Source organism: Xiphophorus maculatus, chromosome 4 (assembly GCF_002775205.1).
Source record: "Xiphophorus maculatus strain JP 163 A chromosome 4, X_maculatus-5.0-male, whole genome shotgun sequence".
NCBI lineage: Eukaryota > Metazoa > Chordata > Actinopteri > Cyprinodontiformes > Poeciliidae > Xiphophorus > Xiphophorus maculatus.
In genome coordinates, this window is record NC_036446.1 from 15,111,964 (window position 1) to 15,128,918 (window position 16,955).

General features: G+C 40.9%; 1 protein-coding gene across 3 annotated transcripts in view; it reads left to right on the forward strand.

The window, feature by feature from the left end:
• The window catches only part of gse1 (Gse1 coiled-coil protein), a 187,014-nt gene that overhangs the window by 105,975 nt on the left and 64,084 nt on the right, over positions 1-16,955 (forward strand). Inside the window, exon 1 of one of the 3 annotated variants that reach the window (XM_023331943.1) lies at positions 5,571-6,254. The exons of the other annotated variants lie outside the window; for them this stretch is intronic. Within the exon in view, the coding sequence (XP_023187711.1) occupies positions 6,218-6,254 (37 nt within the window). The 5' untranslated portion in view covers positions 5,571-6,217. Of the gene's footprint in view, positions 1-5,570; positions 6,255-16,955 lie in introns of those variants that run through there. 3 annotated transcript variants of the gene reach the window in all.

Sequence of the window (16,955 nt, forward strand, 5' to 3'; positions counted from 1 at the left end):
AAACTTCTTTTGCAATAACCTTCTATTAGGTTTCATTCTATCTGCTGAGCAACGGCCAAGTCAGCAAACCTCCCCTATGATTCTGTAATACATGTTATGGCCTCACATCACATCATTATTAGAAATATTTTTTAGTTTCCATTAGCTGTAAATCAAAGTTAACAGCAATAAACATTTCTACTATATTTTTAATTAAAAAAATCTTTGGAAATTGTGCATTGGAGGGATTTGGACCAGCTATTTAGAAGTAAAAAAAACTCACAACCTGAATTTGCACTCTCTTCAGAATTACATACTGTTCAGGAACATTGAGTGCTTTTACGTTACTTTTTTGTGTGTCGTTTCAGTTGATGCTCCCAAAAACACATCTGAGTTTCTACTTGCATTGCGTGACCACTTTCTCTCTCTCAAACAAGTTCTCTTCTACTTTTTCATCATACCACTCAAATAATTGGTATGCAGTTTTTTAAAGGCAGAAAAGGCCTGTTTGACATCTTCCAAATTTCAAGTCAGACCTGTTGAACTCTTAGCAAGTTAAAAAAGAAGCACCAAGCATTTTTCTTTTGCTGTTTTTGTTGTCACACACTACGTGTCTGCACCGGGTGATGTTGGCCAGCGTCAGAGATGTGTGTGTGTGCAAAGTGTTGAGGAGTATCTGTGACAGCAGCGTGATATGCTCCGAGATGACTCAGTGTCCTGCAGCAGCAGACACAGAGACGGGGGACTGAGCGAGAACCAGATTAAGTTTTCCGGCATGTGAAGTGGACTTAGAGAGCAGGTGGTTTGCATTCATGAAGTGATCAAGCAAACATTTAGCCTTGCAGTTCATTTGGTCTTTAGAACGACAGAGGATTCGGACATCATGTTTTAGGGCAACCTGGTAATAAACAGTAATTACTCCTTGACCACCTGACAAAGCACTCAGCTGCTTTTGTTACAAGTATTTGCTTTTCACTACATTAAGTGCAAGACTACAAGCACAAGTGAAATAATATCAAGATAACCATAAATAAATAGAAGTTTGCCAATTTCCTACTGTTTGAAGATCAGATTGTTGTCAGCTTTTCCGAATATTGTTCCTTTTTGTTTGCTGTTGTAATTATTAATTGATAGTAACGACAACAACAGAGACATGAATGAAATTAAGGTAAATAAATGCTACACAGTATAGAACGTGCTAATAGAAACAGTTTTGATAAACCAAAGATGCAAAAGATTGAGAGAAAAAGTGCTAGAATATTTTTATTAAAATTTTTTGATAGAAAATAAGTAAAATGAATAAAGGTATATAATATTTTGGAATTAAATAATATATACACATTTAAGGTAATTGACACATTTTGAATAAATCATAAAAACTTTTGAGTTAATAATGAAAACAATTAAAGATTTATATTTTGTGACCATTTTGGCAAAATCAATATTTAGAAAATATATGGAATTTTTATAAATACAGAAAACAAATGTAGATTTTTAAAAAAGGGTTGCATAACCAAAGGTGTTTTTAAAATATATTTTCAGTATGTGAGTCCTGTGCTTTTATTGCATAAAATCAGCATCTCTCCTGATTCAGGCTGTTCAACACATAGCATCTGGGTTTTAGATTTTCTTTTTATTTATTCATTGCTGTGTATGTCATAGAATCAGTCCGTTCTAAATATAAATTTACAAAATCATTATAGGCTGTAGAAAAACCCTTGGATAATAAACAATACAAGTCCTCCAGCTGTACAAGAATACATACAGACGATAACAACTTCATGTCTTTCTTTTGTTTTCTTCCATGTTACCTTTGCACCATCTTTTGGCTGCCACACTCGTGCCTGTCTCTCCACGTCTCTTCACAGGTAAGTGCCTGAACTCTTGCACACACATGCACATTGCTCAGCTGCTTTATCTGTAATCTGAAGGCTCTGTGTGATGCTGTTGGAGTTCTTAGCGAGGCCACACTCCTGGATAATGTTGCTTAGAAACAGAAGTGAGTGAAAGTGCGCAGCCGACCTCGGTAGCTGTCCTATTGACATGGAGGTGAGGGGCTGTGATTAAACTGTAAACACTCTGACTATACAAAGAATTGTGTTCCTTTTTTTCTCTCTCTTCCTTGGTTGTAAAGTGGGATGTTGCACTTCTCAAAATATAGCTTATATTAGAGCCTTTCTCTCCCCTGTTTACCCCTGAAGAAGCTGCGTGTGTATAATGTGTTTGAGAGTGCTTGAGAGTGTGGTGCTCAGCTGGCCAAGCGCGAGTTGTGTAATTGCAGGGTTATTGCTGCTGAGCCTGATGGGTAATGACACATTTGCAAATTAATTCTCAGTGCAAGGCTGTGATTAGCATACGGAGAGAAGCATTTCGCACACAAAGAGCGATGCACATGCTCACACATTGCGCGGGCCTCTAATCACCAGTGAGAGGTCAGGTTAAATGGGTGTGTGTAGCGGTGGAGTGGGTGCGGGACTAAGCAAATAGGGGTGAGTGAGGGGTTACCAGATTTTATTTCTTATCACATTTGATAAATGCATTCGCACGGAACTCCAGCTCGTTTTTTGAAAGGAAAATCTCTCATATTCTCTGTGAAGGCCGTCTATTTGGTCTTTTTGCAGAGGCCGCATGAGGTGGACCGTCTCTGAGTGCTATATGTAAATCTAAGCTGGCTAGTGATAAAACATTAGGATTTGTTCTCTTTCCTAAATATCATGTTGTGAATATATTCTTGTGTTTATGTTGCTATTGTGTCAGAGTGCAGCATGAACAGGAAGATATTAGTGATGCTTTTGTCTTTGCCTTCTCTGCTGTTGAGAAAAACACAGTTTCAAATCCCTTCACATGAATACACAGCTAAACATACACACACTGCTTGAGGACTGATCATATAGGGAAGACAACTGAAGTTGGAATAGTGGGTTGTTTGTGTGTGTTATTTGTTAGCTGACTGTGCTGTCCCACCGTTTTCCTCCCTCTTTAACATCCTCATTTTTCTTGTTTCGTTCTCCTCTTCTTTCCTTTGCTCTTTCATCAGTGTTTTCAGTTTCACACACAACCTCAGTCTGAAAGGAGCTTTTTAGAGAGTAGGTATGAGCTGTGTGTTTTTAGGCCTGAGCATGTGCTTTATGCTTTTCCACAAACCACATCAAATGTGACTCATTACATTACCTTAAATAACAAAGGACAATGGCGGTCTTGTGTTTTCAGTGTCTTAATAGACACAATCTCTTGAGAAATGCTCCAATGTGTTGTTTTTTTTTCATAGTTTGGATGATTATAATTTACAACTCAAAATTTAGTTTCCATTTATTAGAATAAGAACAAATGCAACGACCATGTAATGACCTATACCATCAATGGTAAACCTGTTGACTCGACAGTTCAAGTAGAGAAGACAATCATTCACACCTTTCACAGCAAACTTTCTAGACTCATGCATTGACAATAACAATAGGCTCGGGGCTTTCAATTTAATTAGAAAACTGAAAACAAATTCAGATATATTTGCATCAGCAAATCTGTTCCTTTTGTCTGAGTTGCTCCTCTCAATGTAATGAAATATACGCCGGAAAATGTTTCTGAGCTCGTTCACCAGGTTCTCTTTGCTGCTTGAATCTTTTCAAAACTTGCTCCTGGCTTCCTGTTCTCATCCTGTCCACCTTGCAGGAGCAAGATGCCGTGCTTTCAGTTGTCTTTCTGTCCGTCTCTGTCTGTCATCGTGTCGTCAAACCTGCTGTGCCTTGAGGCGGGGACTGCATGTCACCTCCCAGCCTGTCCAACAAGGTGCGAGACGCTTCGACACCTGCCTCGCACACTCACCTGAGCAAAGCGGCACGGAGGCACGCTCATACCTTTGAGCGATGATAATGTGGGCCGTTAGCACACATTCAGCCTCACTGGGGAGGTAGAAGAGAATGCGTTGAACTGTTTCGCTTCATCTGTCTCCGTGTTGTGACGTCCACACCTACTCACTGTTGCCACATTAAATATTTGCTGATTTCTTTGTATTACTAAAAAGGTCTTTGTTCCTAGAATAACTACCCCTCACTCCCCTTCCCTGCCTCTATCTATATCTCGATCTGTGGACACCCCCCGTCCTCCTCCTCCTATTCCACACTTGATTTCTGCTCGTTTCTGTCTCCTTCTCAAGTCATCGGTCCCTATTAGCGATTATTTGCCCCATTTGGTTGTGAGCATGCCTTTCACACTCCCACTCACTCTCGCTGTGCTTGTTGTGCTCGTGGAATGTGTGTTTTAGGTTTTTTTTTCCTGTCCTCTGAGTCTTCCTGAAGGCATTGGACCCCCTCGATGTGCCCCACCACCCCCTCCTCTTCCGCACTGAACTGCTGCCAATCTACCATGTCTTTCTCCCCCATAGAGTTTTCACAGAATGGGTTGGAGAGGAAGACGAATTGTCCCCATCCCATTCTTTTCCCTCTGTACCACTCCTGTTATTTTGTGAGCTGGGGTGTGTTTGCGTGTGTGTGGTTTATCATGGACGCTTCCCAGCAGATAGTTAACTCCTCACCCTCTAACTGCCTCCATCTCAGTAAGGTTTGTGTGCAGAGCAGGCAGTGGAGTAACACAGGATGTTTGTGTGTTTATTCAAGATAGTGTGTGTGTGTGTTCCAGCATTTCTCACCTTGGGAGACCCATTCTTCCAACAAATATTACGCTGTGAGGACCCTCTGCTCTTATGGGGCCCAAAGGGTGGACCCCATAAAAAGATGTGATGTTTTAGGGTTAGGGGATCAGGTGTACATTGAGCTTAGCGAAATGGTCAGGGTTAAGCTGTAGAAATGAATGGAAGTCAATGAAAAGTCCTTGTTAAGATAGAATGACATCCTATGTGTGTGTACGTTTGTGTGTGTCTGAAGGGAGAGAGAGAGAGGATGGGGGATAGTCGGCTGTCGGAGCAGCATGGTGAGCAGTCTGTGCACCAGCCTGCACTAGCCAAGTTTCCTAGACGGACACACAAACGCACCCACACACTCGCAGACCGAGACGAGGACTCTCATTTTCAGAGAGGAGAACGGAGGCGGGGGATCTTTTGTATTTTCCTCCTCCAAACACGTAGCTGTTCTATTGTGAGCTGCCCTTGAAGACCCACAGCCCTCTCTCTCTCTCTATCTCTTTCTGTCTTTCTCTCTGTGTGTTTGCTGTCGGTCAATCCTTTCCTACTGTCTGATACAGTGTGAACAGATGCTCTCTTGATAGTCGTTGGCCTCTCGCTGTCACTGGGGCTGTGCAATCAGCTGTCACCCTGACTTCAAATTGAACTGTGACCACTCTCCTCCTCGGGTGAAGCATCAGCCCTGGCTGGTGGTTCCTTCTCGTCCCTGCTGCTGCCCCCTCTATCTCTTTTTCACTTTACCTCCACCACTCCTCTCACACAAACATACACCCCCACAGCCCGACACACACCCTTTCTCGCTTTCTGCTTGTGTTGATGCCTGGAGGGAGTTCATTCTGCCCTCCTTCCATCCTCCTCTCCTCCACCTCCTTCCCTCTGTTTCGGCAGAGAAAGAGAGAGAGGGAAAAAAAGGGAGGTTGAGAAAATCACAGAGCAAGAAAGGGAAAGAGAGATAGTTGCAGCGGTAGTGGAGGAAGCATCGTCCCTTTGATCATCTTTCTTGGACAGAAGGATAAAAGACAGTCCCTGGAATCAGTGGCTTGCTCCTATCTGCTGGATTTACCCAGCCTGGGTTTGTTCCCCCTTCTATCTCTGTTCTCCTCCTGGCTCTGGACCTGCCTGCTTTTACATCTCTTCCCCGGCTGTCCCGACTCTCTGGGTGTGTGCCCGTGTGGGTTTTTGAAAGAAAAGGCGACAGAGAGCGAGCTTCCTGCTGCCGCTTAGAAACGGACAGCGAGTGCGTGACCCTTTCCCGGGGGGATCTGGGGCGAGAGCGAGCGGGTCGAGAGTGGGGGCGTGAACGGGGGCTGACCCTTGCACCGCTCTGTCTGTGTGCATCCGTGTGACTGTCTGACGGGGGGTTTATGTATGTGTGTATGTCTTCTTAGCCGGCTGGGCGGTCCCAGCCTCACGCTTGGTTAGCGAGGACCAGAGAGCAGGGATGACAGGCTGAGCTCCAGCCCAGCCTCACCACACACAGAGCCTTGTTTCTGGGTGGCTGTGAGGGCACCGTACCTCTCCTGCTCACTCATCCAGGACAGAATCGGCTGCCTGCACGTTTTAAACAAGTTGCTCTCGCTTCATGACACGTAAACAGTGACAATGTTCGGACTAAAAGCGCCGCTTTACTATTTACCAGGTAAGCTAACTTCAGTTTTTGCACACTTATATATACTTCAGTGTATTTTAGTTGTTTTCTGCTGTGAGAAAGTGTGATGAAGCTTGTGTGTTCATGCAGTCTTGCATTTTAGACACATTCTTCTTTGTGCTGACAGTCTTGAGGTCTGAACCTGAGCACTTGTAATGCTGTGTGACAGCAGCACTCACTCTTTTCCTTTACACCCTGAGCCTTTTATCAGAAGTCAGCAGGTAAACAGGAGTCTGACTGACTGTGTGTCTTTTATGCAATACAGCCTTTCAGCAAGAATCACAAAGGCTAATGTATGGGTTTTTAAATGCATTTTTATCTGTTGCCTGTTTCTTCCTGCCTTTGCCGGGGTGTGCATGCGTTCACACATGCTCATGTGTAGATCTGTGGTTTACTGTGTGTGTGTGTGCGGGCGCGTGTGGAGGGGTGTATGTGTGTGTGTGAAAAAAACTGAGTACTAAGGCGGCGTGAGGTTACCACCGGTCGGTGCTTAAGTGCGTGTCACAGCTCACTGGGCACTGATTGTGGAGAGGAGAGCCAAGAGAGAGGTGGTGAGGGAGAGAACAAGAGCGAACAGACTGGAGAAGAAATGGAGAATCAGACAGAGATCAACTTCATGGAAAAAAATGTTTTCTCTGTCAAGCTGTCTGATATACTTGAAATTTGTTCCTGCTTTTGTATAAGAAAATATCCATAAATGTGGAAAAGTCTTAACTGTTTTTGATTGGTATGTTCGCTATGCACACCTGTTAAATGAAAAATGCATTTTGCATTTGCACTCTACGACAGCCGGTTTTGTTTTTGGTCTAAGCTTTTGATCCAAGAGATGCTTAATATAATGTACAATATTTAAATATTTGCTTTAATTTTAATTTCCCATGTAAGCAAAGACACAAATCCCATGGAGGTAACATGCTCTTATTTATATGTGATTGTGTGAGTGTGCACTTTTCTCTTTAGTTGGAATGGATTACAACATAGCAACATATTAGGAAAACACACAACTGCAATATTGGTGTTGAAAATTGTCAAGACCACATTGAGAACGTTTTCCTCAGTCTTCTCTTGCTATTCCATTATCACAACTGGTCCAAGAAACTCAGCATGCAGTGCAATGATACAGGGAGCCTTAGCTTTAACTGCCCACCCAATGTTGCATCCAGCCAGGTCTTCATAATTGTGAAGTGGTGAAATTTGATGCTCAAATGACAGCTGATATATTTTGCAGCTCTTGATTGTAGGCTCTGTTGACCAAACAGAGCGTCAGTCTTTTCTAACAGATCTGGCATCTTTCAGAGCAACAAACTGCTTTTATCTGCAATGTTTTACGTCTGAGTCTTTGCCATGTGCTTTTATGTATGTTCTGTAAAACTGATCTATTACTTTAAACCAGATTTCAATTGCATCTTTTTTTTTTTTTTTTTACAAAATTTGATGAGTTATTTTTTTAGTACAGAACTGTGCACTCAAACTGCCCTTCGAGTTGAGTTACAGTATTTAGACTGAATATGAAAATTATTGTAAAAGTAATAAATTGTACTGCTGAGAGAAAATGTGTTTTTGTTTACCTCATAATATGTTGCTCTGCAGAATAGCTATTTTTATGGCAAAATTAAGCTATTTCTAAGAAATCGAAGTTTCACTAGTAAATGACATAATAAGAAGTGATGAAAAAGACAAAATCCATAGTTAACATATGTAACATATTTGAGGAAACTTATTGCATAACTGATAAATCACTCACCAGTGCATAATATTACAGCAGGATAAGCCAGCCAATCCTTTTCTTTTTCTTTTGGGCTTTTTTAATTTTCTTACAGCATGCATTCAGAAGCCTACTCCACATTTCTTTTTTTCAGAAAGGGGTTGGATTGGGGGAGGTTTAAATGGATATTTGCTGCTAAAGGCCACCGAGATCCTGCTGTGCAAGAAATAAAGACATAAAGAGACGTGCAGAGGTGCTTGTGTCAGAGGTTGCAGACAGGGACAAAGGGTTGAATGCAGCTCTCTTCTACATGTGTCTAACCCTCTGGCCAGACTGCTCTTTACCCTCTAGGTACTGAATACTCAAAACAGAGTGGTGTAGAAATCAGTAAAGATATAAGTATATATATGATATGTGTATGTATAGAGTTATGAAACTGAAAGTGAAATAAGAGATGTTTGAGGTTTCTTTTTTCTGTTAAAAAAACAGAAAAAATAAACAAATTTTTCATCACCTTAGGACTTCTACACCTCATTATCTTCTACATCTACCTCTTCTAATCCTGCTTTTTGATATCTACAGTCCCATAACCCACTCTTTTTTCTCTTTTTTTTTTGCTCAGTGTGTGTGTAAACAGGCTTCTCCCTGTGACCCCTCAGCCTTCCACACCAACCTGCTGTAGGAGAGCCACACAGATTAGAGACACAGAGAGATGGGTCTCCGTTGTGACAGAGGCCAAAGCTAGTCAGGGTTGCGTGTGTGGGCGTGTGCGTGTGTGTGTGTGTGTGAGAGAGAGAGAGAGAGAGACCGACACTGTGGGTTGCTTCTTCTCTTCCCCCTTCTTTCATTCAACCACTGAATGAGCCCCTGCCTGCCTTCCCGTCTTAACCGCCGTTGCCTTGGAGACCATGTCAGACACATGCTAGTTCCCCATGATTATTTGACAACAAAAAAGGTTGGGTTAAATAAAGAGGAATGGGCTGTGCGTGCATTTGTGGGAGGGGTGGCCGAGGTTTTGATGGGAAGAAAGCGGTCGGAATGCAGAAAGAAATGTATTAAGGTCGAACAACGGCGCGGGGCGCAGAGATAAAGGTGGAGAGGAGAAGCACTTGAACTTGGGTCGCATTTACATCACAGCTGAGGGAGAGCAGAGCCAGAGAGCAACCACTTCAAAATGGAGGTGGTGTCAATGTTTCGACATATTCCTCAACCTCACCTTTTCACACTACTAATGTCTTTTATTCTTTTTGCTATACATTCTACCCACTTCATGGTGTACTCAAAATTCTCTTTATTTTCTCACATCCATCCTCCACATATACTGTACCTTTACTTGAACCATGCCTAGATGTGCCAGCTCCTTTTTTATGTGTAGTTCCCTTTAAAGTTGTTTGGTTGATCAGTGAGAAAGAGAAAAAGGAGTAAAGAAAAACATGTGGAAGTAGGAGTCGATTTGTTTTCATTCCTTTTATTTTATTAATTTGTTTAAACAACATACCACTGAGGTAATAAGTAAAGTGAGGTACAAATCAAGAGGCGCTGGTGTCTTCTTACAGCAAATCACAGAATGAAGTAATGACTTTGAAAGGAAATCTATCAGACTTTTTAAAATCAAGTCTAATTTCATACAATCTAGTGGTAATCCCATCCTCTTGTCAGAATTACATCAATCAGTCAAACTTTATTTTTATATTAGCTCCCATTCAAAGTTGAAATTTTCCTAACAAACAAAACATTTAAATGTAATTGTCAGAAGGCATTTCTCTGTGTCAACTGTTACACTGACATGAGTAGAATAGCTGTGAAAGATGCTGCAATTTTTTCAGTAGAATATAGTAGAAAATAAAATAGAATTTATTTATTAAAATAAACCAAAACAAATTGAATGTAACATATTAAATGAATAATTTGTAATTAGTGAATGAGGCAGTACAAATAGATTATAAAAAATTATTTAACAATACATAAAAATAAGAAAATGGACAAAAAAACTAATTCAAAAGAATAAAAATGCAGAAACATACTTTCTAAAAAAAAATGCTGCAAGAAAAGGAATATTTTTGACATTTCTGCATGTTTTGCATTATTGTCAACATTTTTCCCATCTGTTTACTTGAACTCCCGAAAAAATCTTAGTTTTGAATAAAAACTACTTGTCAAATTAGCCTGCACATATTAAAATTACTGACTGCAAGGTGCACATACAGTGTACTTGGGGTTTGCACTGTTGTCTTATAGCAGTAAGAACCCAGTGAGGTAGTTGTAAATAAAAACGTTCTTTGGTGTACTGTGGGCAAATAGAGAAAGTCAAACCAGGTTTCCATCACTTGGCCTACAAGTGTGCCTCATTCTTCAGAGCATCATGAAACCTGAGAGTTTCCCTCACGTTGCTAAACTCTGATCAGGCTTAGTTGAGTCTGGTGATTCAACATAACATGCACAATAGAAAATGAGAAATAAACATATCACACCTCTTTTAAAATGCACTTTCCATGCCTAAAAATGAAACTAGGGAACAAGAAACTCTGCAACCAAACCACTTTCACTATTGCTGTGCACCATGTTCCTACCTCCATGCCTGTTTTTTGTAATCAATTTGCAGAGAACCAACAAGATGGAGAAAACATCTTTCTTCTATGTCTAAGACAAGCTCCTACCAGGGTAATCAATATGTGTCCGAGCGATGCTGGGTGTTAAGTCCTGGATCAGAGAGTGGACTAATCACTCATGATTCTCAGCTTAAAAGAAAGAAAGAAGAAAAAAAAACAACTCGAGTGTTGCATGTTCATACAGTGTAAGGGTGAATCTGAATGTGCTGGTAACATTAGTCACAGGAGAGATCCCATTGATGAATCTGCCAGAGGAATCCATACTGTGTTAGAAGATTATCTGTGCAGCAGTGAAATCATTAGATCCAATTAACTACAATATCCTTCCTTCCCTGTATTCCTAACTGTACCATCTCCTCCAATCAATTCCCACAAATCTCCTTCTCTGCATCTTCGACTCTCTATGCAAGCATCTACTCAAGTGTCGGCCATTTCTCTGTGTCCTTCTCCTCCTCCCACTATGCTTTTATCCCTCACTTCACTCTATCATTGTATCCATTTATCTGTTTTACCCCCTCTCTGCTTTACAGTCCTGCTATCCTTCCATCTCTCCCGCTCCATGTGCTCAGACAGCTCTGTCATTAGATGGCAGGAATGGCAGTAAAGCAGTCACAATGATAGACTACCAGCTCCCTTACCCTTCCTCCTCGCCATCCTCCCCCCTCGCCTTCTCTCTCGCGCTCTCTCTCTTTCTCATCCTGCCCTTGCTATAAAAGCTCTGACCCATACACAGTGTGGCATCTGTTCCACGTCAGTCCGCAGGTGGCACTGCCTCGGTCACAGCTGTAAAGGTCGACGGTGGCTCGTCACACCGGCTGCCCCGTTAACCCCCTCATAAACCCAGAGCTGTTAAACTCCGACCCTCCGAACCTGCAGCCCCTGAACAGTCTCTGGGCACAAGTCACCACCAGAAACTGTGTAGGAGGAGATTCAGAAACAAACACACACATTTGTATGAAAACAATAGATATGCATTGATCTTGCTTTTTTTTTTTTTTTTTTCTACCGGTTGATTTCCATTCATGTTTTTGCCAATTATTTTTCTGACCAATTCTGATTTTCATTTATTTTTTTGTACTCTAAGAGCTATGAGCATTTAAAAGGCCAAATAATGCACTGTTGGGTGTTTGATAGACGCAGCAGTTTTGAATCTAGCAAAAACAAAGAAATTGTAAGATTGATAAATAATGCATCAAAGCATTTGTCTCTTACCTTAATGGATGTTTTTAAAATTAACTCAGAAAATATGAGGACATACCTTCTGATTGTCATTCAATGTCTGTGCATTTGATTGGTGGATCTCTAAAAAACACTAACAACACAACAAAACTTTTATAAATAACCTCAATGAAAACGTTATTAAAAGTGAACTAAAAATCCATATTTAAAGAACTGATGTCTTGGGAAGAAGAACAGTCTCTGTATTTGCTTTTGGACAAGAATCAGAGGGGGGAAAAATATTACACGCCCTGCCAAAAGGTGCAACAAAGTCCCAGCACATTAAAACCTCATTAAGATCTCACATCTTTCTTCTTCTTTTACTGGACGACTACGAACAATCAAATATTAAACATGTTATCTTCTCACTGTACAACTTTTTACTAGTATCTTTTCTGTCAAGACATTGAATCTTTCTGCACAGTGAAAAGGGGAGATTAAACAACTATTTTACAGTTATCATTTATTGTGGTAACAGGTGGGGAGTCGGGGGGGGGGGGGGGGGGGTAAATACTGGTATCACAGCAGTGACTATGATTTATGGACCTCTGTCAGTCCTCCCTCTGCCTTTATGTTCCCTGTTGTAGTCTTGTCAATTTGGCACCAGGGAGACGCAATGCAGTTTGTGTAATGCATTGTGTTGCATGTGGGTTTGTTTGTTCTGCTCCTCTGCGGCTGTGGACAGAGTGCACACACACACACACACACACACACACACACACCCACGCACACACCCCATGCCCACACACACATTCAGATGTATAGACGGAAGCAACACTGGGCTGGTAGACGTTTTTTTTTACAGCCGTCTCAATGTGAACATATCGCATTTGGCATGCTTGTCAAACACTTGGACGCTCACCTCTGCTCTTCTGGGTTGAGTCACTGTAAACTCTCTTGAACCCCCTTGAGTGAAATGTGAGAAACCAGAATGCAGGCTCACTAGCCTTTTAATATGTGTGTCTGCGTGTTTGTGTGTGTTTTGTCACTTCTCTGTTGAAACATTATTCCAGCAGCAGAAATAACTGAGCCCTAATTGCCTTCATCTTCTTTCACTTCCACTAATCAAATTAGACTATAGAGAACTCTAATTAAGCCCTCCCTGCATGCAATGATGCCCACACTTACACACTGACACAATGCAAATTATTACATATTAGCACATGTACATGTACTGTACAATTTGTGTTTTTATTTGTGACCGTCTTAGAATAAAAATGGATGATAGTAGCGCCTACTGTACATTGAATAGTAGACATGAAGTGAAAACTGACGAGGTGCTAGTGTCTTTTTTTTTTTAGGTGAGAACATTTTATTGATTTTGACCTGCAGCACAGTCACTGCACAGAATCTCTGCAGGATGCTTGACACTGTGTTCCCCAATAACACCAGGTTCAACAAAACTCTAATGAGTTGATGTCAAAGTTAGACTGAGGATGGTGGATGCATGTCAAACAGACTATTACTCCAGACAGACTGGGGTCACAGTCCTCTCCATTCATTTGTCTGGCATAATAAATGAACATAACGTATAGAGGCCATGCTGTATATGCCCTTATCTTCTGTAAAATGGGAGTTGTCTTTGTCCTATACTTTTACAACCTACATTAGACACATGGTGTTTATCGGATCTGCTTCTTGTATGCACAGGTCACATCCTGTGGAAAACTTTACTTTTAGACATCAAGCCACTCATCAATTTAGTCACCCATCAACTTTTCAGATAAATTAGCCTATTGCATGTAAAAACATTAACAAACAAGTAAATACATTTTAACAGCAAACAATGCCAGTGAGTTATGGAATTGAATGGTGCTTTTGTTTTATAATTACATTAAACTTAAATCTACTGTGCACTTCAAATAAATATGAATGAAAATATGTTCTGCAAAAACAACTAGAGCCTTGTGAGTTTCAAACGCCCATTGAGAGAAAGATTTGTTTAAAAAGACAGATTAAAGGGTGAACTTAATTGCCAAGAAACTAATTAAATCAATTTTCTCCAATTTTACAAAAATGTTTGCACATTACTTTTGATACCTCTTGACATTTTCCAATAATCTTTTAATCAAAAAGCATTTCTTATTAAGCCTTGTATAATTAAACATTACCTTGATAAACTGCTAGACTTTTTATCACTTAACTAAAAATATTTTATTTGTTGTTCATATTTGAATATATTCATATGCGAGTTGTAAACCCAGGGTGGTTCTACAAAAAATATATATTCCTCATGTCCCTCCTAACAGACATGTGTAAAGATAACTCTAATTATGCATAAAATTATGATCACTAATTTCGTGATGATCCCATTTTACTGGAAAAAACAAACATCCCAGACCAATCAAGACATGGCCTCCGCTACACCCTGAATGTGTGTCCAGGCAGTTCCAGCTCGGACGCTTATTGTTGCTGTTTTGGCGATACAAAAGGGTCATCTTGGGCACTCTGGCTGGTCCAGACCTACACAGCCCCAAACTGTGAAAAAATTGGCATGTACTGTGTATTCTGACATCTTTTTATTAGAACCAACCTTAGCTTTTAGAGCAGCTGAAGCTGCAGTAGCTTGTCTGTTGGGTTGGACTCGATTGGCCAAACTTTGCTCCTCGAATACATTTTGTGTTTGTCACTCATGATCACAACTGTTCCTCCTTTGACCCATGTCTGAAGATACTGACCGCTGCAGAGTTGGAATCTCCCACAACAATTGCAGTTTTTTGGGGTTGTCCTAAACCAGTTCCCTTAATTGAATGATTACATTTGCCCATTTTTTCTACTCTGAGCAGAAATAGTCCACTTGGTGCTCATAATGATGATCATTGCCATTTAATTCACCCATCAGTGGTCATAATGTTCTGCCTGATTATTGGATGTTCCAGCAGTTACTGGATAAGTGTCCTTTGCTCTGCTGCAGAGCTTCAGTAACATTTTATTCACTTCCTCCCTGGCAAAGCACCTGCTGTCCAGACCGGGGCCAGGCAGTTAAGTTGTCACGCCTGACCATTTTAATAAAGCCTCTCTCACTTTAATGTGAGCCCTCTCAAATCAGCACACACTCCAGAGCTGACAAATGTTGATGAAATTAGATCTCCCTTGCCCCCTTTTTTTTTTTTACTGCGCAATAAATGAACCTTTGGTTGTGAAACAAGCACAAAAACGACATAAATGGGATATAACTAACTTCCTGTTGTAACTAGTGTGGGGTTTTGACAGGTGAGAGAAAGTAGAAGAGAAGTGGTATTTTTTTGTCTTTGTATAGAATCCTTATTCTGATTATGATGATGACACTTGCCCTTTCAAAACCTCTCCATCTCTATTCCTTCTCCTTTTACAGACATTCACCTACGACCTCTGTATGCAGTTTATGTTTTCACACCTCCTTCACAGATAACTTTCCACGATCTTTGTTCCAGCCTTTTGGCCATTTGACATATGATAATTATTCATGTGGGGTGCTTTGAAGTATCTAGAGTCCATAGGAGGAAGCAGAGTGGGGGCTGTGGTGTCTATAGATGAGTTGGTAAATGCCAATATCATCATGTGGCAGTGTCAAAATGGGGTTAAAACGAACAGCCAAAGACCTCGTTGTATTAGCGAAAGGTGTAATTTGGTACAGTCATGGAGTGTAATGAATGAATAACCTCTGTCTCCCACTTAATTTGCGGAGGATGCTGCTGTCTGAGTTGTGCTCTTGTTTGTGTGGATGATTGGTGCCGAGCTACCATCCTTTCGGCACACAGGAAGTGGAATTGAATCATGGGAGGCAGATTAAGAGAGCGGCGAGAGCTCATCACATCCTGTTAATGACAGGAGATGACTCAAGGCGAGGTCTCTCTTTCTCTCTCTCTTCTTTACCCCCTCTCTCAATATTCTCCTGCCTCGTCCGCATCTTCCTCCGCTCACTCTTCCTCGCTGCCTGTCGTTCTTAGATGGTGGCTTTGAATGGGGCAAGGACTGGATTTAATATCCTATCAGAATTAGTGCTGCACAGGAAATTTGCGTTCGTGCTGAGTGCGAGGCCGAGAGGCTCGACGACGGATGGTAGAAGATGGATGTGACCTGAATAAGACACTCTAGAACCGGTCAGATGATTTTCTCAGGAGGAGACGGATGGATAATGAGGCGAAGGCACAGGATTACAGCTCCATCATTTTCTGTTTATGAAAGCTTTATAAAGCAACCACAAAATAAATAGCACAGCATCAGGAACTGCATGTAAATCTTACTCGCTGCATTATATAAAATTATTCTTACCTACTTTTTTCCACAATTTTAGGGCAAGTATCCTTTTTAAAAACAGGAGAAATATATTTTTAAAAAGTATGAAAGAAAAAGAGAAGAAACAAAGCAGCCAGATATTGATGATGATATATGTGGAATGGAAAACTTGGGTATCAATGCATAGCACAGTGTCACCCAAGACAGCAGCTCGAATTTGAGTTCATTAGTTGAAGGTTTACATGGAGCCTTGAGAAATCTTGTCTCGGAAATCTAAAAACAGACACTCTCTGGAAGAGATAAAAGGAAAGTAAGTAAATAACGTTAGCATGTAGCACATTTCACAGATGAAACCACTAAATACTTTACAGTAAAAGCAATATGTTGAAAACCTAGTAAATCTGTAAGAAATCACATTTGCAAGTTATTGCAACGAAACATCGCATAAAAAAATAAATAAACAAATATACAAATGCACACAAAAATCCACCTACATCTACATGGTTTTGCAAATTTCTGCTCCTGTTCTGACCAGAAGTTTTATTTTGTTGTGCACAGGCTAGCATCAGCATAATCCCCCCAACTATTGTGCCACTGAAGTAGCCTGTAGTGGTTATGCAAGTCTTGCTCCTCTTCGTTTGTGATAGTCAGTGCCCACCCTGGAATCATGCGCAGAAAAGCTGTTGTTGGTGACACAACACATTTGTCCTTTGTTGGAATTTTTGATCCAAGTTGTTTATTGGTGTCAGTGCATGAATACAAACACACTCTCCACCTTGCAGTAATGCTGTGGGGTTAGAAGCTGGTGACTAAAATCGGCCTATGTCACTCGTTTTGAAGCAGATTTCCAAGTAAATCCCAGAGCACCACCAGTTGAGGGATTATGTATCGATCTGACACTCACTTCTCCTGCACTCCTGTTCAGATGGATGTGGATCCCCA